General features: G+C 37.3%; 1 protein-coding gene across 2 annotated transcripts; it reads right to left on the reverse strand.

Annotated features, from left to right (window-relative positions):
• Window positions 1-806: 806 nt before the first annotated feature.
• On the reverse strand, window positions 807-14,246 carry LOC106064268 (transmembrane protein 45B-like). Of its 2 annotated transcripts, none has more exons than XM_056033992.1 (5): window positions 14,072-14,246; window positions 10,982-11,313; window positions 6,674-6,911; window positions 3,973-4,134; window positions 807-1,005 (listed from the first exon to the last, which is right to left on the reverse strand). In XM_056033992.1, exons 2-5 carry the CDS (start codon window positions 11,241-11,243, stop codon window positions 825-827), a joined length of 843 nt encoding a protein of 280 aa, XP_055889967.1. In that variant the 5' UTR covers window positions 11,244-11,313; window positions 14,072-14,246; the 3' UTR covers window positions 807-824. The 2 variants fall into 2 exon arrangements, with proteins under 2 accessions (XP_055889967.1, XP_055889968.1); XM_056033993.1 differs by having other exon boundaries at window positions 14,043-14,246.
• Between the last annotated feature and the right edge of the window lie 811 nt (window positions 14,247-15,057).

The raw sequence follows: 15,057 nt of genomic DNA on the forward strand, positions 1-15,057 counted from the left end.
AAAATATTATTACTCTAAAATAAACAAGTTAAATACAAATACTTTAGAAGAAAATATCTGTGGGAAATATCCCCCAAATTGCAGCTATTTCTCTCAATAATGTATGATATATTTTCCTTTTACGATATAAAACAAATTAATTAATTATTACCACTATTTAATTAAATAATATATTTATTGATTCATGTTTTGTTAAAAACAATGAATAATTGCGCAAATGGGAAGTGGGAGAAATAACGTGTAGAAAATGTGTACCAGACACAGACAGCAGAGTTAGTGGATAGAAGCTTGGCCAAAATGCTTCTTTCTAATTGAGAAATAAAAAAAAAATGAAACCAATGTTGGCCTAATCTACAGATTATTCTCAAGCTTATTGTAATTCTACTAGTATAACATGTCTAATAGGCCAAACTTTTTAAAAAGTAAACAAGAACACACGATTACGTATTTATTTAGATCTACCTAAAAATGATCACTATCATAGATCAGAAGGTGTGGCTGAGTGGTTAAGCGCTTGGGTTCATGGGTTCGAATCTCGGTGAAGGCTGGGTACTAGACTTGAGGAAAGTAAAGGCGGTTGGTGGTTGTGCTGGTCACACGTTAACCGTTGACCAAAAAAACATATGACATTAACATCGTCTGCTCTATAGATCGCAAGGTATGAAAAGGGAATTCTACTTTACTACTAGCGTGGATTAAGTTTTTTCCAGTAGATCTAAAATCTATAACAATCTAGTAAAAAAAAATATTCATTAAACGGATTTTAAAAACGTTTTCTTGTAACATTGAAAAGCTTCAAGCCAATGTAGTAATGAAGTCTTGTTTTAATGAACTTTAAGCTCTGAATCCTCTTCTTTGGTTGAGCTCTCCAAAAGTGAAGCGTTTTGTTCAACGTCCTCTGTGGCATCATGGGATGTATACTCCAAGTCGCCATGTTTCCTGTTGTAGTACCACACGCCCAGTGTAAACAGGACGAGAAGAATCAAATGAACTGCACAGTGCCAGCTGAAAGCATTAAAAGTCCACAGTAGAGTTTAAGTTAGACCTAAATCTTATATACGTTTAATTTGGTTAGGCTGGGGGGGGGGGGGGTTAGGCGCACAGCTTGAGAAACATGGCTCTAGATATAACTGTAGCCTAACTATTTTTTTAAAATCCTTCTTGGAGCCACTAACAAGCGAGGTTGATGTTTCCCTCTGGGGACTCTCTGGCTTCTCAGGACAATAGGGAAGTTGTTGTTTTTTTTCAGTTCGTACTATTAGCAAACACTTTTGTTGTGGATGGATGGTGCGCGGAAGATAATTAGAAGACATAAGTCAAAATCTTGAATCATTTCTCCAAGCTAAAATGTAGAACATAGAATTAAGGCTGGGTAGTAACTTTGATAGAGCGTGGTGTGCCAATAAAGCGAATATCGTGAGCAAGTGTTGTCACTAGGATGGGTGTCAGTCGGTGCGGTCATGTAAGGATGCCCACTTTTTCCCGCCCCCCCCCCCCTAAAAATATAGTCCTTTTTGGTTTCCTCTCTCGTTGAGCCCTAACACACTGAGATCATGTTACTTTTTGACGTGATTGTACATTCTATCCATTTATCCAAAGATATAACATGGAATGTAAGGTCATTAAAAGTAAAAATAGGTCTGTTAACATAAACATGTCTGTATCTTTTCTAAGTTTGACCTACAAGAGCTTTCTACGGAAACAGTTCTACATTCTAGTTTTGTAACGAAGCAATGCAAACTGTCGCTAAATACGTTAAAAGTAAATTCAAAAAATAATCATCTTAAAATTCAATAAGTCTTACATCTTTTTTTAAGCACAGATTGAGCGGGAATTACCGCACTCGGCACAAATGTTTCTGTATATTCAATGTAGATTGAATGAATGAATAGTAGATGGAAATGTACGTTATAATAAGTTGATTATCCAAAGATCACTGGAAAGACTTTTTGCAATAATGAAGCAAGAAAGAAATAGAAAGAGAAATGATTAGACCATCAACTTTTTTTTATGTTACCCTTTTTTTATTTATTTATTTTTTTTTTATTTATTTTTTGTAGATAATTGAATATTTAAATTTTAATTGTAGAATATAATTCGATTTTAGATGTAAGATTTTCCTGGTTTAGGGTCAAGCTTTTATAGTTAGGCAAGCCATCTTTAAAAAAAAACAATTCTGTCCACAGTTTGCCCTATAAATGACATAAAAGTGAATACCTGGCAGGAAACAAGTAACACATAAGTAACACACAAGTAACACACAAGTAACACATAAGTAACACACAAGTAACACACAAGTAACACACAAGTAACACAAGTAACACAAAAGTAACACATAAGTAACACATAAGTAACACACAAGTAACACATAAGTAACACATAAGTAACACACAAGTAACACACAAGTAACACATAAGTAGCACATAAGTAACACATAAGTAACACACAAGTAACACAAAAGTAACACACAAGTAACACAAAAGTAACACATAAGTAACACATAAGTAACACATAAGTAACACATAAGTAACACACAAGTAACACACAAGTAACACATAAGTAACACACAAGTAACACACTAGTAACACACAAGTAACACACAAGTAACACACAAGTAACACACAAGTTACACAAAAGTAACACATAAGTAACACATAAGTAACACACAAGTAACACATAAGTAACACATAAGTAACACATAAGTAAAACACAAGTAACACACAAGTAACACATAAGTAACACACAAGTAACACATAAGTAACACATACGTAACACACAAGTAACACACAAGAAACACATAAGTAACACACAAGTAACACATAAGTAACACATAAGTAACACATAAGTAACACACAAGTTACACATAAGTAACACATGTGAGACCAGAAATAAAGCTGTTGTCAGAAACAGTAGATGGTGGGAAAAGAGCTACAATCGAGAAATCTGCCTTCGGTGTAGAAAATATTTAGATCACAGCTGAGACTGAGTAGCCAAGTAGCTAACTGGCCACACAGGGCTACCTGTTATAATTTTTCTATGTATTATTAAAAATTTAATTTAATTTGGTCTGGTAGTCTGTTGATTCCATATCTTAAACATACATATGTCAGCGGGTATTCCCGGACGCTTGCATCATTAAAGAGGTAAATAAATAAATACATTTTGCGACACGTCTAAATCTATTGACCTATCATAAGAATATACTCTGACTAGTATATATTTATTTACACATGTGCTCAACCAGGATTTATTTTTGACGAGAGAGGGGGAATCCCGGACAGGTAAAAATGTTCTTTTTTTTTACTAAGGTTGTTTGTAAAATGTTTTACATGTTTCGGATGTTCCTTCAGAGTTGAAGATAATTTACTTCCTAGTCCAAACCTCCCGCAGGACGACAGGGGATGGGAGCGGGCATGGTTTGAACCCTGGACCATCGATAAATCTAACGACAGTCCAGCGCGAAAACCGCACGACCAGGCAGGTTATATCAATTCAATCTGTCTGCCTGTCTGTCTGTATTCTAAAAAGTTTGAGCATGTTTTTCTCCCATTTCCCTTTCTCTGATTAAGTTAAAACTTGCACAATTATTCATTGAACCTGAAAAGACATAAATCAATCAACACAGGAATAAATCCAAAGAAATAATCAATTATATAATCATTTTGCTCTGATTAATTATTTTTGTTTTATGTAGGAAAAAAAAAAGAGCTAGACCCTGTAATTTCCACTAAATGGCAGCAATTAGCAGTTCTTTCCCTTAGATGACCTTTTTTTTTTAAGTTGTCTTTTTTTTTGCTATTGCTTGTTTAAATCTATTCTTCATTAGCTATTAAAAGCAAGGAAGTCACTCTTACAACTACTTCTAAGATAATGAAAGAGAATTTTTTAATTGTTTTTCTTTAACGTTTGATACTTGTTCTTTTATGCTAGAAAATGTTTGTTTGAAAGCCAACAGAACGAATGAAGACTTACCAAAAGTAGAGAGTGGCGTACATTATAAGAGTGTGACTTTCATGATCCCAGAAGCTCGGTTGCTTATGTCCATATAAAATGATGCCAACTCCAAAGAACCAGCTTCCTTGTAACATGGTTAGATATGATCTCGTAATTCCAAGCAGGATCGACGTTTTAAACCTAAAGCACAACATCTGTAAGTAGGTTTTATTTTTTTGTGTGGGGGGGGGGAGGGGAGGGAAGAGAAGGGATTTTGTATCTCTTTCTATTCCACAGCTCCATCTTTTTTTTCTCTTTTTCTCTCTCTTTCTCTCTCTCTCTCTCTCTCTCTCTCATTGTTCTAAACATTCACATTTTTCTTTATCTAGATCAGTGATCCCCACAATGGTTTATATAGACCCCCAGGAGTCTACGAATACTTCCATGGGGTCTACGAAAGTTAAAAAATAAATTGGGGGGGGGGGGGGGGGTCTGTGAGATGTCCACGGGGGTCTGTAATCATGGATGTCATTTCAACAGGCCGTGACTTTAATTTTCAGACCCCATGTAATTCTTTCGTATACTTATGTATGATTTGTACCTAAAATATTTGTCCTGCAAATGAATAAAAAAAACTGTTGTATTTAATTTTAATACTGATTTAAGAAGCTTAATTTTGTCTACTTGTAACTAATTTTTAACACAAAGAAACGTAGACTGTACAGCGTTAATAATTTCAAATTGGGATTCATTCCTTCCTTGTCAAACAAGCGGTTGTTTATGTGTCTTTTATGCCAATATGAAACTAATTACATTGGAGGATCATTTGAGATGATGCCACCCTGATAAAAAGATAAAGGTTTGAACAAATTTCGAAATCTCAAAGATAAAGTTCAGAATAAACACCATAAAATCTCTATTCAACATCATATAGAGAAGGTGATGGTTTGTAGCGTCTTACGATATCTCTTTACTTATAACCAATACAGAAAACACCATAGATAAAACATTGATTTTACCAGCCGTTGAAGTAGTTTAAATAATGTTTTACACAAACCTACTTCTGATAGTATTATTTAAGAAACAATGCAGTTCAAGGGCACATCGATGACATTAGTTATAACATTAAAAGCTTCTTATGTAATTCTTTGCAAACGACATATTCAGTTTGGGATCAGCGGCATCACAGGCTCTCACAGGGTGTAGCTCTGCGTGCTGAAAACTGCCTAAAGAACGCCAGCTTCTTATTTTTCCTCAGGGTCGACCCACGAATCCTTTCCCACGTTTAAGTATAGCTGCAAGGCAGCAGATGTTTGAATTCAGTTTTCCATCTGCTAGGTGGCTGCAAGTGAAGGCTAATGAGCCCTTCCTGCTCGAAGCTTAATGGTTTGGTCGACTGTTACTTGCCTCTTGCATTCACCCGGACGAAGGGGTGTGGACCCAATATTTGAGCCAGACGTGAAAGATCAAGAAATGCACGAGAAACTGCTCTTTGCGAAAATATTAACAATGATACCTCAGGCTAATTAATAAATTAATTATTATATAATGTTTAAAGACTTCTTCATAGAACAACAAATTCCTATATGAAACATGATATCCGTATAATTTTATTGGTTTAAATTTGAATCTTATCAATTATTAAAGGTAGAGCTCTCTTACTTCAAATGTAGCTTTAAATTGCTTGTTCATACTTCGACTCACTTCAGTTAGAAATAAGTTTTAAAAAATGGAATAGGTAAATTTGCAAAAAATGCAATATAAATTAAGCAGGGCGGGGGGGGGGGAAGGGGGGGCTACCGTAGATCAGAAAACATTGTAAGGGGGGTCTACGAGAAAAAAAAGTTTGAGAACCACTTTATTGCTTTTTAATAGGATTGGACCTTCTCCATATCTCCATGTTCTTACTTCTTTAAAAGAAAGATAGATAAATAGAAAGATAGAAAGATAGATAGATAGATAGATAGATAGATAGATAGATAGATAGATAGATAGATAGATAAATAGATAGATAGATAGATAGATAGATAGATAGATAGATAGATAGATAGATAGATAGATGATAGATAGATAGATCCCATCTTCTGCGTTTATTCTACTTCAGTACACACTGCACTTTTCAAAATATCATTTTCTTAAAGTAATGCTTTTTTTTTCTAAAGAAATGCTTAGTATTCTAAAGTAATTCTTCCTATTTTAAAGTAATAGTTCCTATTCTAAAGCAATAGTTCCTATTCTCAAGTAATGCTTCCTATTATAAAGTAATGCTTCCTATTCTAAAGTAATGTTTCCTCTTATAATAACAATGCTTCCTATTCTAAAGTAATGCTTCCTATTCTTAAGTAATGCTTCCTGTTCTAAAGTAATGTTTCCTATTCTAAAAACATAGCTTCCTATTCTCAAGTAATGCTTCCTATTCTCAAGTAATGTTTCCTATTCTAAAGTAATGCTTCCTATTCTTAAGTAATGCTTCCTGTTCTAAAGTAATGTTTCCTATTCTAAAAACATAGCTTCCTATTCTAAAGTAATGCTTCCTATTCTCAAGTAATGCTACCTATTCTAAAGTAATGTTTCCTATTCTAAAAACATTGCTTCCTATTCTCAAGTAATGCTACCTTACTGTTCTAAAGTAAGCTTTCTATTCTTAAGTTATGCTTCCATTCTAAAGTAATTCTTCTTATTCTAAAGTAGTACTTCCTATTTGAAAGTAATACCTTCTACCTTCTAAGCATTGACCTACTTCATTTCAAGTGCTATGACCAGGGCAGTTAGGAATATGATATAGACTAGCAGCTGGTGTATGTAAGCGTCCAGTTCAGGTCTTCCATGCACGTGACTGGTGAACAAGAGCCCTTCCATGACAAAAGCAAGCACCATGGCGCCATAGCTAGAGCCACTTGGCAGATGCAGGCCGTAGTAAATGCAAAGGTCGACAACGCCAGACAGTAGAAAAAACAAGTACATTGTAGCATGTTGTTCTGTAGATATAGTATGTAATAATAATAATAATAATAATTTTATTTATAAAGCGCTGTTAACAAACAAAATGTAGGCTCAAGGCGCTGTAATAACATTACAAACACAAACACGACAGCTAAAATGACAGTTAATCTAAAAAAGTTTTAAACAGATAGGTCTTAATGTTCTTCTTAAAAGTGGTGTAGCATGTTGTCTGTCTGAGATCAATGGGGAGTGAGTTCCAAACCTTTGGTCCGTGAACTGAAAAAGCCCGCAGACCGTAGCTTTTGAGGGAGAAACGTGGAACTACTAAAAGCCTTGAGTCCATTGAGCGCAGGGCTCTCTGGGGGACATATGGAGTAATCAGTTCGCTAAGGAACAAGGGCATCTCGTTGTTATATATACACTGATGACAAAGTGTGGCGACCTTGTAATCGATTCTCGCTTTTACGGGAAGCCAATGGAGCGTGCGCAAGAGCGTAGTAGCAGAATCTTGACTAGTTTTTTAAGGACTATTCGAGCGGCGTTGTTCTGTATACGTTTCAGCTTGGCTATTTTGCGAGCACGGCGTTACAGTAGTCAAGGCGGGAGAGTATGAATGCCACAGCTAGCGTTTTTGTTGACTCCGTTGTTTAATATGGTCGGATCTGGCCTAATCTGCGCAGTTGCAGATAAAGACCTTTGCAGAGCTGACTTATGTGTGGGTCGAAAGATAATGTTGAGTCGAAGAAAACTCCAAGATTCCGCACTACATGGACAAAAGGAACATGGCAGTTCGTGATAAAGAGAGAATCTGTGCTTTCAACTTTTGAGACATTGTTCCTAGTGCCAATCTTAATTATTACTGTCTTGTCTTCGTTCATCTTGAGTTTATTTTCAACCATCCAATCGCTCACCCTTCTAACGGTACCACTGATTTTCTCTGCCAGATGCGACACCTCTGAGGGTACTGATGAATCGTATAACTGTGAGTCATCGGCAAAGAAATGGTATAAGATGCCGGTTGGCCGTATGACACCGCTGAGTGGATATGTATACATAGTGAACAGTACTGGGCCTAGAACTGATCCTTGGGGTACTCCATACTTCAAAAGTAAGCTTGTTGATTCTGTCCCGCTAACAACGACACTTTGTGTGCGTTCCGTCAGGTATGATCCAAGCCACTTTAGGACGACTCCTGCTAAACCAAAAGTTGCAGAGAATCTGGCCATCATAATTTCATGGTCTATCGTATCAAAGGCTGCGGACAAGTCCAGCATGGAAAGAATTGATATGTGGCCTTTGTCGGAATTGTAAAGTAAGTCGTTTAGTACCCTGACCGCTGCTGTCTCTGTGCTACGGCACTTCCTATATGCAGATTGAAATTCTTCCAAGAGATAGCACTGTTCAAGATGAGAAAGAATTTGCGCTAACACGATGCGCTCCAGAAGCTTTGACAGGAAGGAAAGATTTGATATCGGGCGATAGTTTCTTAGACATTCCGGGTCAAGACTGGATTTCTTTAATAAGGGCCTGACAAGTGCATGCTTAAATTGCTGTGGTACAATGCCTGAAGTCAGTGAAGAGTTCACAATGTTAGTAATTGTGGGTACAAGCTCATCTAAACATTCAAGGAGCAAGGAGGTTGGAATGGGATCAAGGTAAGATGACTTATTTGGCATCTTTAAAATAGTACTTTTGACATATTCGCAAAAAGAGAATTTTGAAAGATTGGAGAGTGGTCAAGCTGTGATGAGAGGGATGGCATGTCATTTCTGATCTGCTCAATCTTGCCAATGAAGAATCTATTGTAGAAATCAGGGAGTTCAGATACTGGGAGAGATGACGGCAAACGTTCGTTATAAGCTCCCCCTAACATTTCAGCGGTGATCCTAAATAGCTCCTCTGATGAGTCAGAAGTTTCGATTTTGTGTCGAATATGACTAGCTTTTGCGTCTCTTATCATACCGTTAACCTTGTTTTTTTCTAGGATGTATATTTGTCGATGTATCGTCAGACTTGTCTTTTGAAATGTACGTTCGGCACGTCGGCGAATAAGTTTGGCATTCTTTATGTCTTCCGTCAACCAGGGTGCAGATGGCCTAACTGAGACTGTACGAGTGACAAGAGGTGCATTGCTGTCTAGCAACTTTTTTAAGCAAGAATTGTAATTGCTGAGAACGTCTGTGTTGCTCTGTTTCAATAGCAAAGAGGTCACGTCCATTTTGAAGGAGGCAAATCTATGGCTTTAAGTTTACGTAAGTCACGTTTTTCTTTGGCTTTTTTGCTTTTGATAGGCACATTTCAAAGTGTTCAAGAAAATGATCTGACAAGCCGCGGTATGAGACACTGAGTTTGGCTATAAGCTCACTTGCATTTGTAACAATCCAGTCAAGAGTATGGCCTTTGACGTGTGTCGGAACATTTATCAGTTGGTCTAAGTTGCGATCGTTTAGCGCATTTTTCAGCGACATCGCGTATGTCTCATTTTCACTGTCAAAATGCAAGTTCACATCGCCTATGACAAAAAGATCTTTTGTTGCTATGTGACTGTCAATGAGATCTTGAAATTCTTCGATGAAAACTTTTGTTGTCAATGTATTTCTCTTGCTTGGTGGTGGGCGGTACAGGCAAATAAAAGTCAGTGTTCTACTGTGGTGGGAAAGGCGAAGCTCGCACATCTCAAAGGTGGTGTACGTTGAGCTGTCAGGTCTTATTGTTACTGACTTGGCTAGACTATCTCTGTACAGTATTGCTAGACCACCTCCACTGAAACTCGCACATCTCAAAGGTGGTGTACGTTGAGCTGTCAGGTCTTATTGTTACTGACTTGGCTAATAAGTAGTACAATTGACGTAGTATAGTGTATCTTCTTATCTCATAAATTACAGACATTTCTTAAAAAGAAACAGGATAAATACGCCCTAAGTGTATCATGTTAATAAGATACTTCAACTCTGCTGAGTCACTCGTTTTGACACTAAGGAAGAAGGAGCACTGGTACAAATTCATCAAGGCATATTGAATGGGAAATGTTCTTAGACTAACAAAACTGCACTAAACATAGTATATAATAGGTGTAAATAAAGTGGAGATAGTATACAATAAATAAGTATTGTGGATACAACATATAACCAGTACAAGTATGCACAGGTTTTGTTGTTAGGAAATCACGGCCTAACCAAAGCAGGTTATTGTTGTTTATTTTTATTTGTCCAGATCAAGCAGCTCATGTTTTGTCAAGTGGAAGACAATTGTAAACGCGATATTTTTCACGCAATGACGAATTTAATTTTTCCAAAAAATACGGTTACCTAGCCCCTGATGGCTTCATTTGCGTGAACAAAACAGGCCCCACTTCAAATAGTCTTGCTTAACATCGCAGGCGATAGTCTCATTATCACGTTCGTTACAGAAAATACAGGCACTGCGTCTGAAAGCGAGACCAATCGTTATACCAGCTTATACCACATCTGTCAAGTACGACTTCTGTCAAGTGTGATAATTTTTTTTCTAGGGCAAACGAGAACCTTCTGTGGTCACATATGACCCGCGTTCCACTTGTTGACGACCCCTGGTCTAAGACAGACCCGATGGGTTGTAACATTCTTTCTTCCTTTGAAACTTTTAAATAATCCAAAATGATCTGCCTGAAGTATTCCGGAATCTTCCCCTCCAACTGTACACCCAGTCCTTCTCTTGTCATCGTCTCTCAGACCATACACCCAGTCCTTCTCTTGTCATCGTCTCTCAGACCTTACACCTAGTCCTTCTCTTGTCATCGTCTCTCAGACCTTACACCTAGTCCTTCTCTTGTCATCGTCACTCAGACCTTACACCCAGTCCTTCTCTTGTCATCGTCTCTCAGACCTTACACCTAGTCCTTCTCTTGTCATCGTCTCTCAGACCGTACACCTAGTCCTTCTCTTGTCATCGTCTATCAGACCCTACACCTAGTCCTTCTCTTGTCATCGTCACTCAGACCTTACACCCAGTCCTTCTCTTGTCATCGTCTCTCAGACCTTACACCTAGTCCTTCTCTTGTCATCGTCTCTCAGATCAACTTTTTTTTTCTATATATTTATACCATTGACAACACAAACATATTTACCTATAGAAATTGAAGACACAGGTCGAAAAACTATAAGTTCGTTGAGCGACGCCACAGCGGACAAAATGACCTTCATGACGCTTTCCACAGGCAGACGACTGATAATTCCTTTGCAGCAGACATTCTGGAAGGTAGGGGTGGAAACGTATCTGGCGCCTGACTTTTTGCAGGAGAAGTACCGCAGAATACAACCCACGGCCCACCACCAACCCCAAAAAAGCATAAATGTTCCGGGTATGACATGACCAATTAATGTTCCCATGATGCAACTCGATCCTCACTGACGATTGTACCTTCTGTATAAAGATTTTTAGCCTTGATAAATAGTTTACCTGTTGAAGATATTGAAATGACTTTGCAGGACAAATATGTTGAAGATATTGAAATGACTTTGGAGGACAAATATGTTGAAGATTGTTAAATGACTTTGGAGGACAAATATGTTGAAGATTGTTAAATGACTTTGGAGGACAAATATATTAGATCTATCTATTTGATGTCAATGACAATGCTCTTTAATGAAAAAGGCGACTGTATGTTGAAATGGGATATATGGCTAAGTATATTAGGCTACTAATCAAGGAGGAATTGAGACTCGATACTTGAGTCGAGCAGAAATGTGATTACTGAGCACCTAAGGCAGCTTTTTCCCAACCCACCCCCAACTGCTTCGCAAATGAAATTGGACCATAGAGCTGTGAGCAAGCTATAAATATGAAAGCTGCGTTAAATAAAAGCATTTAAAAACAAGAAATAGACAAAAAAGATTTTTTTAACAAAGCTTATCTAAGGGAAAGAACCGCTAATTTATCTGAAAATAGCAGGGTTTAGCTTCCTGCCTGCTTTATATAACACAATTAACTAATCGATTAACTGATTGGTTAAGTCATCGCCTATAAATAATTATGAGATGAGAGAATGGGACATCTTGATGAGAGAATGAGACATCTTGATGAGAGAATGGGACATCTTGATGAGAGAATGAGACATCTTGATGAGAAAATGGGACATCTTGATGAGAGAATGGGACATCTTGATCAGAGAATGGGACATCTTGATGAGAGAATGGGACATCTTGATGAGAGAATGGGACATCTTGATGAGAGAATTGGACATCTTGATGAGAGAATGGGACATCTTGATGAGAATGGGACATCTTGATGAGAGAATGGGACATCTTGATGAGAGAATGGGACATCTTAATGAGAGAATGGGACATCTTGATGAGAGAATGGGACATCTTGATGAGAGAATGAGACATCTTGATGAGAGAATGGGACATCTTGATGAGAATGGGACATCTTGATTAGAGAATGAGACATCTTGATGAGAGAGTGGGACATCTTGATGAGAGAATGGGACATCTTGATGAGAGAATGGGACATCTTAATGAGAGAATGGGACATCTTGATGAGAGAATGGGACATCTTGATGAGAGAATGAGACATCTTGATGAGAGAATGGGACATCTTGATGAGAGAATGGGACATCTTGATGAGAGAATGGGACATCTTGATGAGAGAATGGGACATCTTGATGAGAGAATGGGACATCTTGATGAGAGAATGGGACATCTTGATGAGAGAATTGGACATCTTGATGAGAGAATGGGACATCTTGATGAGAAAATGGGACATCTTGATTAGAGAATGAGACATCTTGATGAGAGAGTGGGACATCTTGATGAGAGAATGGGACATCTTGATGAGAGAATGGGACATCTTGATGAGAGAATGGGACATCTTGATGAGAGAATGGGACATCTTGATGAGAGAATGGGACATCTTGGTGAGAGAATGGGACATCTTAATGAGAGAATGGGACATCTTGATGAGAGAATGGGACATCTTGATGAGAGAATGGGACATCTTGATGAGAGAATGGGACATCTTGATGAGAGAATGGGACATCTTGATGAGAGAATGAGACATCTTGATGAGAGAATTGGACATCTTGATGAGAGAATGGGACATCTTGATGAGAGAATGGGACATCTTGATTAGAGAATGTGACATCTTGATGAGAGAGTGGGACATCTTGATGAGAGAATGAGACATCTTGATGAGAGAATGGGACATCTTAATGAGAGAATGGGACATCTTGATGAGAGAATGGGACATCTTGATGAGAGAATGAGACATCTTGATGAGAGAATGAGAAGTGGGAGAAAAAACGTGTTAAAGCGTAATAAGTTTTGTAACAAGGTTTGTGTGGGCAGCGTGGTCGACATCGAATTTTCAATACGGACGGACTGACTGACAGACATACCACACAAAACTAATAGCGGCTATTCCCCTTTTGAAGGCCGCTAAAAATATCGGAAAACTAGGTAGCCCATCTTCTGGTATTATAATTAAAATTCACATATAAAGTTCTTGATGTATGTTCACTTTTCATCGAGTTGACTTTGAACACAAACGTTTCAAAGCATAAATGTACACATACGTTTGAATATAAGGATTTTATTCTTTTCTAAATGAATACACTGAAATTGCTTAACTTTTAAAAAGTAATAAAAAATTACCCTACCAAATATTACCTTTTTATTTATTAATTTTTTTATTTTTTTTTAGGGGGGGGGGCGAGGGGGAAGTACCAATTATTATCTGGAGGAAACAGATCTGGTGATTTCAAAGTTTAAATAAATGATTTGTCTTGTGGACATTTTTTAAGCCATGAATGTAAAATGTTAGGCTTGAGAATAGTTCAAATGTAGTACGTAATATCTCAACTGGAAACCAATTTATGTTTATCTGTTTCCACCATTGCAGTAACGGAGACGTACGCAGATATTTTTGTTGGTTCCATTTGTCCAAGTAAGCTACTGATAGATGACTTCATAACCTCAGATAGATAAATGATGAAATTACTATGTAGAGACATACATTTTTAGATACGCTTAGAAAGGAATCAAAATCTTTTAGATAGTTGGGTTTAAAAGAGAAATAGAAATAATTTCAAACTTTAAACAAAATAAAAAATGCACAAAATAAAAAACAAAAAACACCGAGAATATTAAAAGAAACACCAAGGTTTGAGTCTTATATTAAATAGTACATACACGAATTGGCATGAATCACTCGTACATACCCGAATTGGCATGAATCACTCGTACATACTGAACAGCTAAGATAAAACCCAATTCCATAAAGTCAATCTTCAGTAATCTAGATTGAAATGATCTCTCTCTACACGACTAAGATATCGGCTTATTGCCGAATTGAGAAGATTTCAACACAACAGGACCTAGCGCTAATCTTTGTGAAATAAAAGTTTAGATAGCAGATTACAACCAAATAAACAAATCGATTTATATGTATAGTGTAGGGCGATTAGATGTGAAATATAAATAGACATCTCTTTGTTAGCCCATTTTTAGCGGCCCCCGAAAGGGGAAAAGACGCTATTAGTTTTGTGCGAAATGTCTGTCCGTCTGTCCGTCCGTCCCGTTAAGATCTCTTAAACTAGAAAAGATATTGAAAATCCAACATCACAATATTTTAGACAATTCAAAGCTCTGATGCAACGGCTAATTTTTTTTTCGGAAAGCGAAAAAATCTAATTTTTAAAATCAGTTACGCAAGCAGTTTTTTAAAGAGAAAAAGCTAATTAGTATGCATTATAAGTTTAACCTAAGTTAAAACGAATAGTATTCTTGTAAATGTCATTTTCGTGAACAAATTTTATTGCGGAATTGTCCTCTAATTTTCTTTTGTTGAGCATTTGAATAAGAGATTGAGTCTTTGCAAAACAATTACATCTATTATAAGATTTCAGTTAGGCCAGGAGAGGCGCGGTAGCTGAGCGGTAAGGCGCTTGGCTTCCGAACCGGGGATCCCGGGTTCGAATCCTGGTGAAGACTGGGATTTTCAACTTTGGAATCTTTATGCGCCTCTGAGTCCACTCAGCTCCAATGGGTACCTGATATTAGTTGGGGAAAAGTAACGGCGGTTGGTCGTTGTGCTGGCTACATGACACCCTCGTTAACCGTAGACCACAAAAACAGATGAACTTTACATCATCTGCCCTATAGACCACAAGGTCTGAAGGGGCCAAGCGCTTTACCGCTCAGCCAC

This window comes from Biomphalaria glabrata, chromosome 6, assembly GCF_947242115.1.
Source record: "Biomphalaria glabrata chromosome 6, xgBioGlab47.1, whole genome shotgun sequence".
In the NCBI taxonomy this organism is placed as follows: domain Eukaryota; kingdom Metazoa; phylum Mollusca; class Gastropoda; family Planorbidae; genus Biomphalaria; species Biomphalaria glabrata.

Coding starts and splice junctions, on each gene's coding strand:
- LOC106064268 (XM_056033992.1), bottom strand. CDS start 11,243: ATGGGAACATTAATTGGTCATGTCATACCCGGAACATTTATGCTTTTT. Junction 6,912..10,981: donor TGTGTCTTCAATTTCTATAG/GTAAATATGTTT, acceptor CTATATCTACAG/AACAACATGCTACAATGTAC. Junction 4,135..6,673: donor GTCATAGCACTTGAAATGAA/GTAGGTCAATGC, acceptor GTTGTGCTTTAG/GTTTAAAACGTCGATCCTGC.